General features: G+C 49.1%; 1 protein-coding gene across 3 annotated transcripts; it reads right to left on the bottom strand.

Moving 5' to 3' along the window:
• Nucleotides 1-216: 216 nt before the first annotated feature.
• On the bottom strand, nucleotides 217-14,416 carry LOC120898010 (insulin-like growth factor-binding protein complex acid labile subunit). 3 transcript variants are annotated; one of them, XM_040303292.1, is made up of 5 exons: nucleotides 14,290-14,416; nucleotides 12,013-12,562; nucleotides 3,478-4,495; nucleotides 3,204-3,402; nucleotides 217-3,128 (listed from the first exon to the last, which is right to left on the bottom strand). In XM_040303292.1, exons 2-5 carry the CDS (start codon nucleotides 12,312-12,314, stop codon nucleotides 2,086-2,088), a joined length of 2,562 nt encoding a protein of 853 aa, XP_040159226.1. In that variant the 5' UTR covers nucleotides 12,315-12,562; nucleotides 14,290-14,416; the 3' UTR covers nucleotides 217-2,085. The 3 variants fall into 3 exon arrangements, with proteins under 3 accessions (XP_040159226.1, XP_040159227.1, XP_040159228.1); XM_040303293.1 differs by having other exon boundaries at nucleotides 14,332-14,410; XM_040303294.1 differs by lacking the exon at nucleotides 14,290-14,416 and adding an exon at nucleotides 12,716-13,008.
• Nucleotides 14,417-19,429: the final 5,013 nt, after the last annotated feature.

Genomic DNA, 19,429 nt, shown 5'->3' with positions numbered 1-19,429 from the left:
CACTTCAACCTTTATGTATGCACGAACCGGTTAGAAAATTGAAACTCAATAGCAGTTAGCCAAGACACAAACCAAAACGTTACGTTACGTTACGTTACGTGACGGGCCAGCTTGCATACAACCTAATTGTGCCAACCCGGTACACAGCAACCGGTTGGACTAATTCAAATTTCAAACAGCAGCAACAACGGCAACAGCAAACACAACAAGCGATGGTTTGATTTCCTTAACTTTTATTTGCAATTAAATTCACTTTTAACTGTAGAAGCAATACATCGCGAAACCACGTTGCACGCACGTTTGTGCGCCACCACACACACACACACACACGGTGTCTTGGCCGTTATTAGCCGTCGCTTTGAAATGCACATATGCGTTCTGTCAATACTAGGTCGTCTGCTGGAAGAGTAGCCCCGTTTCGTTTTTTTGCGTTTCGGAGGGAAGCAGAGTGTGTGTGTGTGATTGCTCCAAAATGCACCTAAATCATCGTACAAAATAATTACAACTCTCTGATAATAGCAGCCCAGCTCTCTTGCCTAATGCATGCTTCACCTGTCCGCCTACTGGGTGACCTTCTCTTCCTCAAATTTGTTGTTATGATCGTGTGTTGGGTCGGGTTTGCCCTCCCTTTTTTTTGCTTTGCCAACTCCTCTCCTAACTTTTTCCCTTTCACAGTACTACGTATGCGTGTGTCTGCGTGTGCTATCGATAATAATAGTAGTAATCATTATTATTATTATATTAAAGTCATTAATATCCTCTCACTAGTCGCTAGTAGAAATATCATTAACATTACAAAAAAAAAGGAAGAAGATTATTAGTGTCAATTTGCTCAAACTGGGGCTGTAGTAAATTGTTCATCTCTACTGTGATTTTTCAAAAGGAGAGCTTGTGCGTTCTCTGCTCATTATTGTTGCGTGTTTATCTCTTGCGTTTCCAGCAAAATATGCATGTTTAATATATACTATTTTTGTTTTCCTTTTCTTTTCCTTTTTTACTGGCTTTATCCTTCACTACTTTTTGCCATAGGAAGTAGCTAAAACAAGCTAAAAAAAAGAAAAAAAAAAAGATCGTATTTCCCTAACACCACTGTCGGTCCTCTAACCGAAGCAAGCTCAATTTTTAAGTCATGCCAACTGAATGGGATGCAAAAATGAAAGTTAGCGTGAAAAGAGGAATATAATTGAATTACTCCTACTCATTAGAACAGTTTGGCTTAAATCTGTATGCAATCAGATGGCACGTTAACAACATATTCGCTCATTCGAAACAGAATGCGATTCCACGCACAGGTCAAATGTCACCGAATCGGTCGCCGCTGCTTCTTCGCTAGTTTTGTTTTGAAAGGGATAATACGCTTACACACACTCACACCCACACACACACACACACGCAGAGGACAAATTCGAGTGTCGTATTACTTAAGCTGCTACATTATAGTTCGTTACTCTCCGCCACACGATACTGACTAATTCCGTACATACCACACATTCACTCACACACAGACACAATCACCATCACACTCACGCATGCACACACACTCACACATTTTACTACACAAGAATTCCTTTGGGTCGTGAAGAACGGCATCTGAATAATTTAAAACTGCCTTCATCATCTACAATGCGCAACAAACAAAAATTAGGAGAGATAAAAAACGAACTCTTTGCAAAATCTCTCTCGCTCTCTCTTTCTCCCTCTATCGTCATGTCGTTACTGTCAAGTGTTCGTGTCCATCTCAAGATCGTGTTCGATCTCTAGTATAACTCTGTTTCTCTCTCTCTCTCTCTCTCGCTCTCTCTACCTCCAGAAATCGTTCAGTCATTATCATCCTAAGCTAAACAGCCCTGGCCCTAAATAGCCCTAAAACACTCACACACACTCAAACGCACACTCCAAAACTACCACATACTCTCCTTCTATCTCTCTCTCTATCTCGCTCTCGCGCCGCCACTGATCGAATGATCGTCGCCATTTTGGACGCGCAGCGCGCCATCTTCCTCACAGTAAAGCACGCGCTCGCAACACGTGCTCCATTTGCGTGTGCTCTGCCGCACTCGTGCCTCCCGTCCAATCCCCTCCACCTCACTGCAAATCACTTTCCAGCTCCACGTGTTGGTCTTGCTGCGTTTCCGGCGGCTCCTCCTCCGGTTCCGTCGCCAGCCCTTGCGCTTTGTCCAGCGGCAGCGGCAGCACCTCCGGCGGCAGCACCAAGATGGCGGACGAGGAAGCCAATCCCGCCCCGCCGTAGCTGCCGTCGTCGTGGATCAGGTTCTTAAACTCCAGGATGGTCTGCATGGTGGTGGTGGTGGTAGTCGGCACAGTGGGCAATCCGTCGTGTCCACCGTCCGACGCGCTGCCATGCTCGGATCCGCCCGCTGCCGAACGTCCGACATCATTGTTTTCGTCGCGATTTTGTGTCGCTCCGCCGGCCCGATCGTGCTGTTCCGGGCCAGTTTCGTACTTGAGCTCATCGTACGGTTGCTGCTGCGGGATGGTGAGCACACTCACGCCCGGTTCGTCGTCTAGTTCGTCCTCGTTGGGGGGTAGCAGCTCGTCGTCGGTAGCGTGCGTCTTCTGGATGGTGTTTGGGAGCGATGATAACGGGCCGTTGGTGGAAGGGGACGCTGCCACGCTAACTACACCAGCGGAACCGATCGGTGGATGAGCCGCCACAACGGACACTGGCACGGGTGGTGGTGGTGGTGGTGCACTGGTCGAAGCTTCGTACAGGATCGGTATGGGTGCGACGGTAGCGAGGGCTAGAGGAACGCCTGGAGGAAGAATCGGAGCTGCAAGCGGGACAGAAGCGGAAGGTACTACCGGTACCGCGGCTGCTGGTGGTGGTGGCGGTGGTGCAACTGCGGCTGCCGCCGGCATGACAAGCGTGGACGGGACGAGAATCTGCACAATCGATGGTGGCTGAATCATGACGTTTGAGGGTACGAGCGGGGCCTGCGGTTTGAGGAGTGGCTGGAGCATCGCGATCGGCGGCTGGATAAAGATCGGCGTCTCGACCGGCATCTGCTGCGGGACGATACAGTGGGCCACCCCGTTCAGGCGGGTGTGGTAGAACTCCATCTGGTTGATCAGCTCCGGGAGCGATTCATTGCAGAGGACGGGATTTTCTGGAGAAAACAGAGATGAAGATAGACGAACATAGGGATTGGTCCTAAACAATATCCAAAAGAGTTAACACGTACCATCGAGGAAGATCTCCAATCGATTGGGCACTCCATGATTGCTGCAGCGCGTGTTGGAGACAAGATCCACCGACAACTCCCGGATCATGTTCTTCGAAAGGTCGGCCACGCACAGGATCGGCAAACCGTGGAAGTCCTTGTGCATCGTCGTCAGCTGGTTGTAGGACGCATTCAGTGACTCCAGCGAGGGCAGGAACGTCTACCACAAAAAGAAGGAAGATGTCGTAAATCAATGTTCTTGGGGGTAAATCTCTGGGAAGTATAGCTCTCTTACCTTGGACAGTTCCTCCAGTGTCTTGAGCTGATTGAATGACAGATCCAGCCGCTCCAGCTCCTCCATCCCGATCAGATCGTTCGGCGTGATCGTCTGCAGCTCGTTGTGGGCCACGTTCAGGATGCGCAGATTGTTCAGCCCCATCAGTGCGCCGTCCAGCGACCTGAGCCGGTTGTTGTTCAGCCGCAGCTCGGAAATGATCAGCCCCGAATCGATCATGTTCTCCATCCGGCCGCTCAGCACCTCGATCCGGTTGTGGGACAGGTCCAGCAGCCGCAGCTTGCGCAAACCGGCCACCTCCTGGAGCGAAAACTCCTGCAGCCGATTCTCGCTAAAGTTCGCATTGATCAGCCCCTTGCAGTTGAGCAGCGAGCCGTTCAGGTTGACCAGCCAATTGCCCGCCAGGTTCAACTCCTCCAGCCGTTCCGCTTCGAGAAACTCGTCCCGCCGCAGCTCACTGATCTGGTTGTCCTGGGCGAGCAGCTTCGTCAGATGGGTGGCGCGGGCCAGCAGTCCATCGAGCGACCGGAGCCGATTGCCGGGGACGCACAGGTTGTCGAGATTCTTCAGAAAGCGCAACTCGCCCGGCAGCTGCTCGAGCTGATTGTTCTGCGCGGTGATCATCATCAGATTCGGCGACCCGAGCGGCAGCTCACCGTCCAGCGTGGTCAGATTGTTCTCGTTGATGAACAGCAGCTTCAGCTCGTCCAGATGCCGGATGCTGCCGTTCAGTGAGCGCAGCTGGTTCACGCTGAGCTGCAGCGAGTGGATCGTTTTCGGCAGTGCGTCCGTATCGATGCGCTGCAGCTGATTGTTGCCCATGATCAGGTGGCGCAGGTTCTGCAGATGCCGGAACGTGTCGCCGGAGATGTAGCGGATGCGGCTGCGGGCCATATCCAGTGTGCCGAGGTTCGGCATCTGCTCGAACATGTCCGGCGGTATCTCCTCGAGCAGGTTGTCCGCCGCGCTGAACAGATCGAGCCGGGGTAAGTTGCGGAACGAAGACACCGGAAGATGACTGACGGGAGGGCGAGAGAATGCGAGATTGGTTTTTGTTATTATTTAAAAATTTAAAAACATATCTTTAGGTTAGAAGCAATGCTTCCATGGAGTATGAGTATGAGTTTTTAGCACATGGTTTTAGTACAACACTTTGTAGCAGTGCTTTTGAGTGCCGCCAGGCCCCAGGCAGCTTGTTGTAAGCAGCCGATGGGCGTCAGCAGCAATCAAAGCATCTTGTTGACCTTTCGTTTGCACCAAAATAGTAAACAGGCATGGCGCGATGACAGTACGAGAACCAGTGTGCATCCCGATCACGCCCGCGGGTGAGCCCATTTGTGTTTGTTTTTATTCACCAGTGCGCCTGCCTGCAATGTGAACAAACGCTCATGAATGGACGGTGTGAGCATGGGTCAGTATAAATCAAGCCATCGCTTGATTGCTGCCCGGTTTTGTTCCTTTTTTTTCTTTATCTTCTCTTGCTATTGTTGTTAACCCATCAACATTGAGGCAGTGTAGCAGCCGCCGCATACCGAGCGTCATCGTCGTGTAGTAGCGGTGTGTCCGCGTGTTAGGCCGTAGGCGTTAAATGGCTTCATAAGTTCTGATTTAATTAATTAATACACTCCAAGTGACGTTCGACGGACGACGGGCTATGCGCTTGGGGCCAGTTGACAAAACTGTGCAACATACTGTGCAACAGTTTGCAACCAACCAACCAACCAAACACGCTCAGGCGTTCAGGGGCAATATGTTGCTCGCGCAGTTCTGGTGCGCATCATCATCATGCGCAGCTCCGATCAGGCGCGTGAGGTGCCCTGAACCAATTAACACGATCGTAAATCAGTGCTGAAATTATTAAACATTATTGTTATGGGCTCCCCATAACCCCCCTTCCCCAAAGCACGCCATCCCCAGGCGCATTCTGCAGCAGAACACGTTCCGATTTGTTACTGCTGATTGATAACGCCGTCCCTTCCGTTCGGACCTTGGTTTCTACCTCTCCCTCCGATACGATTGGCATACACACACACACACACGCGCGCGTTATCGATGAAGAAGCGTTCCCTGTCTCTGAGACAGCCACCACCAACCCGGGGGGCTGCCTGCGTCCCATCAGGAAGCTTTTGGTCGTCGCCGGTTATGGATCGTAAAACTTCTTGAACTTCTTTAAATTTTGCTGAATCAATTAGCGAAAAAGTGAAAAGTCTCTTGTTGTGCGAGGTATTCTTGTGAGGAGACTGTTTTGTGGTGGTCGTCAGACGATGAAGCAGACGAGCAATGGAGCCAGACAAACGATATTCATAACTTTGGCCATATTTTAATCAATGTTTGACAAGACATATGAGGGGTAGTTATCGGTTGTCAGCGACATTTTCAAGATCGCGATCTTTCTTTTGCTTATCATTCTCACTGTATTTTTAACGATCTGTATCGTTCAGGATCGTTATATTACTCCTTGAAGAGATAGAGAGAGAGAGAGCTCCCAATCCCACTGAGCTCTGGGATATTGTGGCAGACAATCCTGACTAGTCTCCCACCACTAGTCAGAATTGTTGAAGTTGAATCCGGAGCCGAATCGATTCCGGGATCGGCTCCGGAATCAGAATCGCCTCCGGAATTGGAATCGACCTGGGAATCGGAATTTGCTCCGGTAACGGAATCAGGCTTGACTCCAGAAATGGAGTTTGCTCCGGAATGAGAATTAGTTTTTGAATTGAAATAAGAAGTTTGGGAAGCGAATTAAGTCCGGGAATCTCCATGTGAATAGATCATTTGCAAGTCAATTTTGATTCTTTGCCTCTATTAACACGTAGCATCATTGGACGCCTATTCCTATGAAGAAGCCGAAACCGACTCCGTTTCGAAGCCAATTCTGATATCGGAGTCAATTTCGATGTCGTAGCCGATTTTGGTACCGGAGCCAATTCCGGAACCGATATCGATTCCGGAGCTGATTATTTCGATGATTTCGAAGCCTAATCCGATTCCGGAGCCGATTCCGAATCCGGAGCCGATTCAGTTTCCGGAGCCAATTCCAATTCCGGAGCCGATTCCGGAACCAATTCCGAAGCCGATTCTGGAACCAATTCAGGAGCCGATTCCGGAGCCGTTTCCGGAACCAATTCCGGAGCTGATTCCGGAACCGATTTCAGAACCAATTTCGGAGCCGATTTCGGAATCGATTCCGGAAACTAATTCCGGACCTACTATCTGGAATCGATTCCAGAAGACTTCGTAGCTATCGTAGGAATCGATTCCGACGAAATCTTCATTTTTATCATCACTATTCCTGACTTATCTCCGAGACATTCGGGACACGGTCCTAGAAGATCTTTTGAGCGTTCAAAATAGACGTGCGTGCAACTACGTCCAATATATATCCAACTACGGGCGACCTTTGGTCTTTGCGACCTATCCGAAGATCCTGAAGACATAGGGAACATAAACGATATCAAGTCTGGAAGATCCTGAGATAGCTGGAAGGACCTTAAAGTAATTTCAGTCATTATTAGGACAACCAAAGAACCTTTGAAATGCGCCTGCACCAATTACAATAATTGCATTAAATAAGATTATTGTACTAAGATCAAAATTATCAGCAACTATTCATATAACCTTCAGTTGACGCCTTTTCTACGTGAAAGATTCCCGTTCCTCATTCCCACTGGTTAAATATGTCCCTTTTTTTTCGCAACTGTTTAACTTTAACGCACACACACACAAAACACACTCCTAATCCTATGCTACTGCGCCATAGCGTGTAGAGAGAAGAGTGGTCGTTCCTCTTCCATGCCGTGTCGTTTCGGTCTTAGATCGCTCGCAAAGATTCAACACGTTTCCTACGCGAACATAGTCGCTCTCCCTCAAGCACACACACACAAACTCACCTTCTCTTCTTGCCCTTTTTCGACCTGGTAAATCTGTTGGTAAAGCGAACGTGCCACAGCGGTAAAACGGAACTTCACACGTGGGGTGGCACCCATTAACCGCGGTCGCAGCTGATCGTAGCGCCAAGAAGCGTGATAAGTCACACACACACCGTTTGCTTTTCCGTTTTTTTAATGCGCCTCTTCCAACGTTTACCAACCAACCTGGGTTGGGTTGGGTTTGTTTCAAATTAGAATGACGCGTACCATAAGCGAATATCCCTTTCGGGTTCGCGGCCCGAGACCCGATCGATGGTGCGGTGGACTTTCAAGCACGCGGTGAAGCGGAGGGAAGTTCGTTGTTTTGCGTCAGCATTACTCAGCACTGTGTGTTTTTTTTCTCTCTCGACGGCTATCGATTTGAGTCGATTTGATCGATCCACAGTCCTGTCCGTAGTCCTTTTTGCTTTTTGCAAGTGGAAGATAAAATTAGGCTTTCGTTGTACATTAGAGTGGTTCAGCTCGGTCAGTGGCGAACGAATTTGTGGTGGGTGGCGTTTAGATCACTATCGCTCCAAGGCGTCTATTTCATTTCAGTCGTTTTCCACTGACGTAAATGATGAATTAGTTGCTTTCTATCGTTTAATTCCACTATCCAGGTATTGCCTGGTTATGTCCAACAAGATACAATCTCGCTAATACCTTAGACTAAGACCTAATGCCTTTACTGACAAAGCGTGCTCCAGTCAGACAAGGAGATTTAATGGATAGATGCACACCGAATTATGGCATGACTGGATGGAAATGTCTTTTTCTAACAAAGTCTGGTAAGACCATTAAAGAAAACGAATCGTGTGGATTATCGTCAATTCCCTGTGTTTAGAATGTATCTGCAGCCATGCAGCATGGTCGCAATTATGCGACGCTTTGATGCCGTACGAGGTACAATATCTTGAAGAGATCTTCAAAATTCTTCCGGTCTGCGTACCAAACTCCTACCACAGTTCCAGTCGGTGCCGTTGCACCTCATTTGATGCATCAGGGCAAATACAAGAACTCCAAGAACACTTCCGTTGCGACCATTTCTTCTCGCCCTGATCACTATCGGCCAAACCCTCCGCCGTTGGGAAGGCGGGCGCATTGCATTTGCATCAGAACAAACCGTCGCGCGCGATCGTTGCCCACTGGCGAATGCTTCGCTAACCACGCGATGGATAAAACGGACTCTTTGTCGTTCCGTTTCCTGGGAATTGGAAGCTGGCACAGAACCCGGCGGGACCCGCTGTGTACACGCTTTCTCGCCGGGGTCAACACCGTGGGGTCAAGTTGGAGAAAATCGAACCCCGGGGACCGCTGTTTAAGCGACTGGCTAGCGCCACCACCATCATGTTACCGCGTGTGCGTGTGGTGTGCTCGACGATCTTGGCAAGATTTCTCCTCCACGCGGGATGCTGAATGATGCGTGATTGTTTTCTTCTCCAAGTCTCCCGCTCTGGAGCGGGGGGGGGGGAAGAGTCCAAGAGGGAAGTTCATTTTGTCGGAGTGCCGGGGTTCCACGGGGTTCGCCAACATGACAGAGCGACCGAGAGTTGTGGCGCCGTGGTGCGCCGTTTGATATGATTTGATTGGAGTCGACCGATAATTGAAATCAATCAATGGTAATTCAATTAAACCCTGTGTCCCGGTCGGTGTCAACTGGTTAGTGCCACTGGACGATGTGACGATGCGGACCAAACCGCGAACCCCGCGTTTGGTTGGACACCAGGGTTTTGCTTCGTAACGTGTCCGCCCGGTACCATTCTACGCAGTGGTTTCAATACGGACCGCATTCTGCCAGCTTGGGGTAGTTTTGGGTTGCATTGGATGTCGTTTTACATATAAGCATTGCACTTTTGTGTTATAAATTCACGAATTTTCTCACAAACAGAATAGAGTTTGCAGATTTTGCGCTCTTTTGGTTGATCTTTTGGTCTTTTGGAAATGTGGCCAAAGCGCGATTAAGCCTCTCTAAGCCAAACAAACATAATCATATACACATTGAGCTCCTCTTGTTTGTAATTTTTTAAGATATTGAAGTGTTGTTAAAGTGAGAAGGTCCTGGTTCGAGAGACTGTAGCAATCGGATAGGTCGTGCAAAATAATTCGAATAAGAGGAATTTGTGATCCGTAGAGGACATCAGTTGTTCTTGACCTCGTCGGGGCAGTAGACAATGACTCAGAAAAGGCCCTTGATGGTTTTGTAAAACGAAAAAAACCTTATTTCTGTTGTAGTACGGAATCGTGGATCCTAAAATCTGGATAACCACGGTGGCATGGCAAGGTGTACGTATCTGTAATGATCGAAGGCTCTCGGATACTTCTTCTTTTGGCTCAACAACCGTTGTCGGTCAAGGCCTGCCTGAACCCACTTGTGGGCTTGGCTTTCAGTGACTTATGGATTATCCCCCATAGCAGGATAGTCAGCCCTACGTATGGCGGCACGGTCCATTTGGGGCCATGACGGGCGTGTTGTTAAGTCGTACGAGTACGACTGTACTGCGAGACCGACTAAGGCTCTCGGATACTACTCCAATATTTTTGAAGCAGTATCCTAATATCCGAATTAAAATCGAAACTGACTAACAAGGTCGTAGAGGTTTATTATAGTTTCTATTCACGAGGGACGACGTTGAAACATTTAGAACATTTGAGAGGCTTAATTTACTAAAGATTTAAGCAAAATGTACAGCATGGAATAATGTTTTGTGATTATTCTTCAATGCATACGCCAGGTTTTGATATTCGTAGTTGAAGCGAATATATAAAACATGAAATTTAAGGAAAAACCTAAGAATTTTTGGATTTTTTAGAGCAGATTTAAGACAATGCTTCCTGGTATTAACGAACAACTGCCAGGAATAAATATTCGAAGTGTGTTCTGCATAGAAATCGTAAAAAATTGCTTCGGTGTAAGCGAATTTCTAAGAATTTCTCGCTAGTCGTGTTGTTTTTTTGTTCCCGCTCCCTCAAATCGTACGCAAGCAAACACCACAAAGCCCAAAGCGGACGCCTGGTGGGCCGTACACACACGCAGCACATCCAGATGGTACATGCCAACCTCTGCTTGTCAAACTTGAAACCAAATTTGATCTCATACAACGCGACCACCAGCAGCAGCACCAGCCCCGAGGTAAAGCGAAAATCAAATTCCCGCTATAACCGTTAACTGTCACAACGTCACGGCAGCAAACAAAAAAAGACCAAAAACGGGGTTTTCCCGCACGAAGAAGAAGCACAAAACCCGCGCGCACGTCCCTGGTTGGCGTATTTCATTGACAGTGCGACGTGCGGGTGAGATGCTTCGTTCCTGGAAGATGGTGGGTGGGAAAGTATTATTTTCAAACGCATCTTCTCAGCGATCGAAACCCACAGGACTGTGGGCTGCCGTGTTTGCTTTGCGGCCCGTCAGCCGGGGGAGGGAAAACCCAACCGAACTGCTCAAATTTCCCATCCTTCCATCCATCCATCCATCGGGTGGGTGCCGTGCTGTGCCCCGGGTTGTGGCAGGTAATACGGACGGCGAAAGGCAAGTGCGTGAGACACACACACACACACACACACACACACACACTAAATCCCTTCCCTAAAAGCAAAGGAGATGAAACACGAGCAAAGGATGAGGGTTGACACGGATGCAGCTGAGTAAATACGACGCAGTCAAAAAGCCAAAAATTAAGGAGCAGGGTAGCAGGGCATGTCGTCCAGGGTTGTCTGACTGCATCTGCCTGTGACTTGTTGTGCTGCATGTGTCATGTGCTTGTGCTTGCAGTTGCCAGTTGGCAGTTTTTGGCCACAGTTTGGCACACTGATAAGGGTGTGAATGGATGTCTAATTAATTCAACCGACGGACGTTTTATTTACAAACTGCGTTGCCGCTGTGGAACATTTAATGCAGCTTTGCTTCAGTAATTTAATGCCAAATGTAGCCGTTTGCCGTCGTTCACAGCCACATCGCTCCAACGTCACACGACTTTCGGGCCCCGGTTGCGTGTGTATTACAGCACCGCGAAACCTGATTCCTCCGCGGCTGGACGCTGTGTGTGTGTCTTTGTTGAAGTGCGCCATCCGTCACAACACGCGTCAACCACCAACGCTGCGCTGCTTCGATAGGTGAGCGTTTGGAGGGTACTCACACACCGCTTAGCCAACTGCGCCACCAACGACGTCGCGGTGTTGAGAGAGTGTTGTTATTTGTTTACAACGCCACGGCTACGCCAGGGTAACGAGCGGATTACGTACGGCAACGATCGCACTTTTACACAGCCTCCTCTCCTTTAGCGTGTTGGTGATTGCCGCGTGGGTTCCTCCGCCGTGTTATCGGGGACTCTCGGGGACCCTGATAAGCGCACCACCAAAACGATCACTCACCACACATAGGATGAGCGTGTGTGTGTGTGTGTGTGGGCGCGATTCAATGATCCTTCCTGAGCGTGATCCCGAGATCGCCACCGTTATCAATTGATCGGATCGTTTGATGCGCGTCATGCGCGCCAACGTCAATCGCGCTCCAATCGCGCAACGGGGGAGAATTTGCCAATCAATCACAACAACAACGGCCCACGCCTGTAGCGGGCTTTCAGCAAGTTAGTTTACCAGGGAATTCCACCCCCCCCCCCCTCATGCTTACCTCAGATTGTCAAAGTTTATCCGCAGCGATTTGATGTTCATGTTCATCTCCCAGAACGAAAGCGCGGCCAGATCGAGCAGCTGCGAGTGCGAAATCGTCAGCCAGATGTTGTGATCCTCGGTGAAGCGGTCCTGCAGCGCGTTCACTACCTGCCCGAACGACTCCATCTGCTCGCACTTCACGTCGATGTTGTTCGCGAACAGCCCGGGCGAGCAGGTGCAGGGCGATATTTCGCGCCGCACCGCACAGTTCAGCGAGGCCGAAGCCGTCATGCCGATGATCGTGTACAGCAGCGTCGCCATCGCTGCTGCTGCTGTGTTTTTTCGATGTTCGGATTGGAGAGTTGTGACACTTTTTTTTTTTTGTTGGGATTGTTTCAAACACCAAAAAGCAATCAACACTGGTGAGAGTATAGAGTTGGGCGCCACACTATCACTATCGTTAGTTTGTGTCACACGCACTGGGCACACTTGCACACAGAAACGCACGCTCGCGCGCACGGTGAAATTTGGACACTTTTGCACTTTAGAATCTAGAAAGTGAGAGAGGGCTAGGAAAGAAAGCAACACTTTAATCAACAACCTGTAACACTCACACAAACTCACAGACACACGCGGGCGAACGAAAGGATAGTGGCAGCTCGGCCTCTAAACAATCGCACCGAAGTCTCACGGAGCGTTCACTTTCACCCTACTCTACACACATTGAGTGTTCTGCTTCTACCAACACACTCCGCTGGACTTGGCTCCACACAGAGCCACTAGCCGAGCCACCAGCTGATCGGCAGCTGATCGGGTCGATCGGGTACCGCGCCATCGACACAGAGCGGGAAGCTGCCGGAAGAGTCTCGCGACGCGCGCGCGCTCGATCTCTGTACTCTGGCGCAACAACAACCGCGTTTGGGCGCGTTCACTCTCGAGATTATACGCGCGCGCGCGCTTACACTATGTGTGCTTTTCTGCCGATTGGTTGCGTGCCCCGCGTTCGGTTTGATGACTTGGCGCAAACCTCGCTCGACCAACCGCTGCCAATCACTCACTCCGCATGTAGTGCGCGCGCGTTCGGCGAGATCGTGGTAGGTAGTTGTGTCGTGCATTACAATCTTTTTTTGCTCGTCTTCGGGCCGGCCCTCCCTTGTCCAAAGGCATGCAAATGCATGCATGCATGCATGGCTGTACACCACCCCAGGGGCCCACAGGCCGCGGTGTTTACGTTTTTACGCGCCCGCCTGGTTTGCTTGGCTCAGCGATAATCCGCAAAGCGGAGCCCTCTCCAAACGATCGTCTAGCGCCACCACGAGCGCTCGCTCACACACACACACACACACACACGATCACCCAATACTACCGCGGCGGAGGGCTGGAAAGAAGGACAACAAACAATAAAAAGGCAGCGCCGGCGGCTACCGATTCGATTATTTTGCCTCACTCGCAGAAGGAGTCCAATTTCTGCAGCCCAAAGCAGCTCATATTATTGCCCCGTAACGGTAGCTCAAACCAACTCCCTCTTCTTCCCCTCGAAAAACCCGCAAAATGGAGGAGGAAGAGTTAGAAAGAATTAGAAAGGAAGAAAAGCATGGAAAATACCAAAAAAGTGGGACTTTCACCCATGCCCATCCCAAAGCAGAGAGAGAGAGAGAGAGAGACAGAAAGGGAAGGAGAGTCTAATGATCAAGAATCTTCCAACTTCAGCACTGTGGTCCGTGTGTGTGTGTATGTTGGTGCGTGTGTGTCACTGGCGGGTCTGATAAGACGCCGTCGTCTAGACATGCACACGGGAAGATTTCAATGTCTCTTTTCCTACGGGAAGTCTTGGCATTGCCAATCGAGATTTGCAAATAGTAGATGAATCACTCGGCGCAACGTGCCTTATCCGCCGCACTGCCGCACACCACAGACGAAGCGAACTTAACTCGCTCTCTCGCACGCTTGTGCGAAAAGAAACACGCTTTAAAACCAAACCGTTCACCTCCGATCGAAGATCGCACTTTGCTTGTCTCTGTGGTCGTCCGTTCACGCAGGAGGGTTCGGGCGTTACGGCCAATCGCGCTGGAACAACTCTCACGACTCACGGTTGACCCGAACTCCCCGATAAGCGGCGTAACGCCGACGGCCTGCTTTGCCCCTGTTTTTCACACCGGGCACCGGGCCTTCTCATCACCATGTAACACGCACACACAGACACACTCACTGGCGCCTCCGCACAACTCAATTTGTCCGTTATCAGCAAAGGCGGAAGGTGCGAGACGGGAAGGCCCTTTCGGGGTAGAACCGTTACCGTTGTAACGCTCAGTGCGTAACGACGCGACTGTGCCCGTACTGCTGCTACTGCTGCTGCTGCTGCTGCTACTGATGATGCTGCGGACCACGGACGGCCGATGTCTGCATCCTACCACGTTCTCAATACGATTGAGCGCCGAGCGAAACGGACCGTTTCCTTTTAAGAAACCGGTGGAAAAACAAATCACCCGCGCAATTCCGCGCCGCGGTTCCTCGCTCGCACAACCCGGCTCCCGTTCCACCCGACGGGGGCAGCAGCCCACCGGAGCATCCTTGCTCTCAGCGGACTCGCTCTCACCCTCCGTCTCTCTCTAATGTTGGCCGTTTTAGCTCTTGGCCTCTCTCCTTTTCTTGTGTGTGTCTCTGTTACTCGTGCTAGCTCTGGCCGATGAGTTAATTGATGCTGCTGTGTGCCTGCCCGCTGCTCACCGGCCACTTCCAACCGGCAATTGCAAGGGTGTCAAACCGTGCTTGGACGTAATTGGAAGGGTTTTTTAAATTAGATGCAAGTAGAGTTTGTCTCCTAGGCGGCGTAACAAACAATCAGAAGATTAAAGATTAAGCATAATTAACGTAAACGTGTGTTAGGCTATTGCTGAGTCTTGTTGTACTGTAAAATGTGTCAAGCACTGTTAATTATACCTGAATTAATATTTCAGGTGTTAAATAAACCAATCTTCATGTAGGTTAGGACTCTGCCGTTGACATTTGTTTCATAACGTTAGTCCTGAACTGATCAACATTGAAAGGGCTTTGAAAAGTATTTGAAAACTTCTCAAGAGTGCTCCAGACAGATGTCTTTGTAATATTTTCATCCAACTAGCTAATTTGGCCCGCTTACATGGCTAGTTTCGAAGATCCCATTTACTCTGAGATGTATACTGAACTTATGGGCTTCAAACCCCTATTTAAATAAGGAACTGACGACCCATGAAAAGATATAAAACCAAAACCAAACCCTTACTGGACCTGATACTGAACCTATACCAATCCGATCATGATCCCATGTACAGGAACCGATCAAGAATTAATATCAGTACTGTAACCTATGATGAACTCATACTGGTCTAGAAATATATTCCGATTTTATTCCTTTTCTGGAGCTGTACCTGGAGTTATTCCGGATACAGTTCTAGTTCCTGTCTACAAACCATTCCCGGCAGTAAATGTGCAACGTAGGAATTAACATAGGAAATATCATAGCAATTCAGGAATTTTAGTTGAATTTGTATAATTATAGTAATTCCCAACCATTCCGAAACGAGCCTTTGATCAATAACAAAATTAAATTGAATCGAACAAATGTTGTCAAAAGACAGACAGTCAGGTGAAATAATAATCATGTTTGACACCTTTGCCCCAGATGATTTGCTGTCCGTATAGAACCAGGAGAAGTTGAACTCTCTCACTCTCCACTAACGTGCAAGTCCACGTTGTTGTGTTTCCTTATTTAGTAGACGAATTCTACCTGCAATATTCTAGGATTTAGTACTTTTTCTATTGAATTTGGTTATTTGCACGAGCTTTCCAACCGAAAAGGCTTTCTCTTTTTTCCCTTTAGAAAACGATCGCGCTAGTTTTTAACGCCTTAGCCATAATCCAGCATAAGAGAGGACTCAATCGACTAGCTACATGTTTGTGTTAAATTTGATTTGTTACACCAGAAAAATGCTCCTCGCGATTCAAATGCTCACCTATTACGAATATTCGAGAACTCGTTCAGCTCTTAGAGGAAACCAGATTTTACTGGATTTGGCTGCCAAGAACCAAACGGTTTTGGGGTCGATCGTGCACTGGCTCTGGCGCACTATAGAGACGTTCCTGCCACACGATCATTCGGCCAAACCAATGATCAAGTTGTGTTCGTGTTTCTTTCATATTCCTGAACTTTTCGACCAACCAAAACAACCTGTCAAATGCATTTAAATCCAATCCCCAAAGCCGCGCGGGAGACCTCCCACAGGGTCTTCTCGAGCAGCATGGGCGCCAACAAGCAGGCGCCAACCACCACCGACCACTTGCAGAAAGCTGGCGCCTGCAGTAAACCACCCTGGCGATCGTCCGAACGTTCCATGTTTGTTTTCTTTGGATCATAACCTGCGGGTCTGCAAGACACACGCAGCAAAACAAAAAAAAACCTAAGCATCACCAGTTCTTTTGACCGCTTTGCATGTGAATGTTTGTCTCTGCACAGTAGCCAGGACGATGATTTCATAACTTTAAGCTTGCAGTCAAATCACTCCACGCAGCCCGAACTGTTAGCCATCTCTCGCTTTCTCTCTCTCTCTCTCTCTTTTTCCATCACCCCCACGAGATAGCATCAAATTAATTTTATTTATCATGCTCCCATCATGCACCCCGGTCCCGGTCCCGGTCCCTCGTTGCTCGTCACGGTAATTAATTTGCATACCGAGCGGGTTTGGCGCCTCCAACTGTGGCATCCAACATACTCCCCGGAGGCGCCATTGCGTGCTCCCCTCCCGTGGAGGTCCCGTTCGTGCAGACACTTCTTGGGGGTTTCTCACACCCAGGTTTACCAGCGCCAGCCGCGGTCCTGAACTCTGGAATGCGAGCAATGCGAGCTATGCGTGTCGTGATTTCGTTCTTAATGCTGCTTTTATTGTGCTGGGTGTGATTTTTATGGATTTATGCGCTTTGTGAGGGGTGGAGTAAGGTTAAGGAACGGTTGAGAAATTGGGCAACGCAACGGCACCGTGGGAAGCAGGGTGGCGGTGGCCTTAATGGTGTCTCTGAGGTACTCCACTGAGGATGATGTCCAACTACGATGGGACATGTGTCATTGCAAGTGTCTTTGAGGTACTACCAATCAACTTGGAACATCATCCAGTGCTGTAGAAGGTACGCTGAGGTACATCCAACCACCTTAGAATATCAGTTAGTGCCATTGTAAGTGACATTGGGTTACATTCAACCACCTTGGAACATCATCCAGAGCCGTAGAAAGTACTCTGAGATACTTCCGACTTCTTTGAAACATCAGCTAGTGCCATTGTTAGTGACTTTGAGGCACATCCAACTATTTTGGAACCTCATCCAGTTCCATTGTAAGTGACTTTGAGGTACTTCCAATCACCTTGGAACATCATCCAGTGCCATAGAAAGTACTCTGAGGTATTTCTGACGTTTTTGGAACATCAGCTAGTGACATTGTAAGAGACTTTGAGGTACCTTCAACTACATACACGAGTGGAGGACTTAAGCAGTCACATGAATATGTTATCTAGTGTCAGATGAAATGGGTTATGACACAGGTCTGAAGATTAGTTGATATCTTCCCGCAGGAAAGGACTAAAGCCGCTACATTTCGGTATTGTTGTGACCACTCAAACTATTGTCGATGACTTGTTCTATACTTGTTCGACATGGTGGAACGCAGGTACTACATTAGACCTACAACACGCGTACTGTGGTTCCTCTACGGGATCCCAAATATTCAAAAAAATACACCCCAAAGAGTCTGTGGATCGGTGTGTGTGTGTGTGTTCTTCAGGCAAAATAAGCTCGTAAACCTGTCATAACAACAAGCAGAAAAAGTGCGCGACCATGGCGCCATAACCACCACAACCGAAGCAAAGGTGCCGGTTGGCTAGCTGTGTCCAAAATGTTTGTCATTCTTCGCATTTTTTGTCACCACCAGTTTCCAAATTTAATCCCGGTGCGTGCCCCATATGTCCCCCCCCCCAATGCCGCATCCATCGATCGGTGTTTAATTTTAGTGGCCGCCACTCCGCGACATCCCACACCGGAAGAGTTCGGTGGAAGAGTTTGTGATTAAATGGGCTAAAAATATAATGCTGCTGCTGCTGCCGCCCCTTTCCTTTTGGTGAAAAATGTGTCCCTCCGGCGCGGCCCGATGACACCTTGGTATTAATAAGTGGCCCATCCACCCCCCCCCCCCCCCTCCACGGTGGTACTACCGGCGTTCGAACACGAAACCGGATTATTAGCAGGAGAAAAAGGTGCCGAAGGAGTGAATCACACGACGATTAGGCTAATTAATCGTGTCGTGGGGGGGGGGTTTCTTCCCCGAATGATTGAGAGCATTATTTTTCGCCCCATTTCAAGTCGAGCATTCCACAATTTCAAGGCGCGCAAAAACCGAACCCTCTTGACGTGCCAGTCGGAGAGGCCAGCACCGATCACGTCAGCCGGTGCACACTCGCACGCGGCAAATGCCTAAATCAAAGTTCAAGTTCTGTCATTCCACATTTTACCGGGAATCGACGGCCCGGCTTGCGTGCAGCGGAGGAAAAGGCCCAACCCCGGCCCGAAGACGATGGTTTTGTTGAGAAATTAACATTCCACACATTCCACGCAAAGTGAAACGCGAAAAATGGCTGAACAAACACACAAACACACCCCTTGGGACGGTTGGGAAAGGGGGGGGGGGCAAGGCGATCACATGATCGAGCCCGGTTGATAAGCCGCCCTCCGGGCGGAAAGCATGAATGGAAAACCATTGACCATTGCTTTCCACCCAGCACCCAGCTGTTCCCCCCACTGTCCAAGATCCACCGCGGCGATCGGCCATGTCCACCCGTGTCTCCTTCCCAGTGTGTGTGTGTGTGTTTGAGTGAATTACGTCATCGTCCAGCTCGTCCGCTCCTTCCGCTTTTGCTGGCATTTCGATTCGGTTGTTTGGTACCGGGGGCAGCGGGGTTGATCGCTCAAGTGGCTCGTGCAGGCCCATCCCCCCCCACCATACACACTCTTTTAATGATTTGCGTTTGTTTTCATCGGCGTTTGTGCTGCTCGAAAACCGACGATCGATCGAAAATAGACAGGCTGACGCCTTCGCATCAGTATTTCTGTGCCGCGTGTGCGCACGGGGATTGGGGTGTGCAAGTTAGTTGCCATTTGCTTTTCTTGGTTAGGGGTTTTTTCGGTTTAAATATTGCAAAACATCCTTAGAGACCTTGCGGAAACAATTATCTCAAAACATTCCTTTTTATGCAGTATCTCGTCCGGCAAAGTTTGCCGTTATCTTCAAATCTTCTCCGTTTCGTTTGGTGCGGCTTCTTGCTTTTGCCGTGACCGTGAATGCTTGTAACTTGTGTGTTGTTTTGGAAGTTGATTTTGCATATTTCGATGATCATGATCCACTGTATAGTTCGTTG

The sequence above is a fragment of the Anopheles arabiensis genome, chromosome 2, assembly GCF_016920715.1.
Source record: "Anopheles arabiensis isolate DONGOLA chromosome 2, AaraD3, whole genome shotgun sequence".
NCBI classification, from domain to species: Eukaryota; Metazoa; Arthropoda; class Insecta; order Diptera; family Culicidae; genus Anopheles; species Anopheles arabiensis.
The sequence above is the reverse complement of the archived record's forward strand: the minus strand, read 5'-3'. Positions and strand labels throughout refer to the sequence as shown.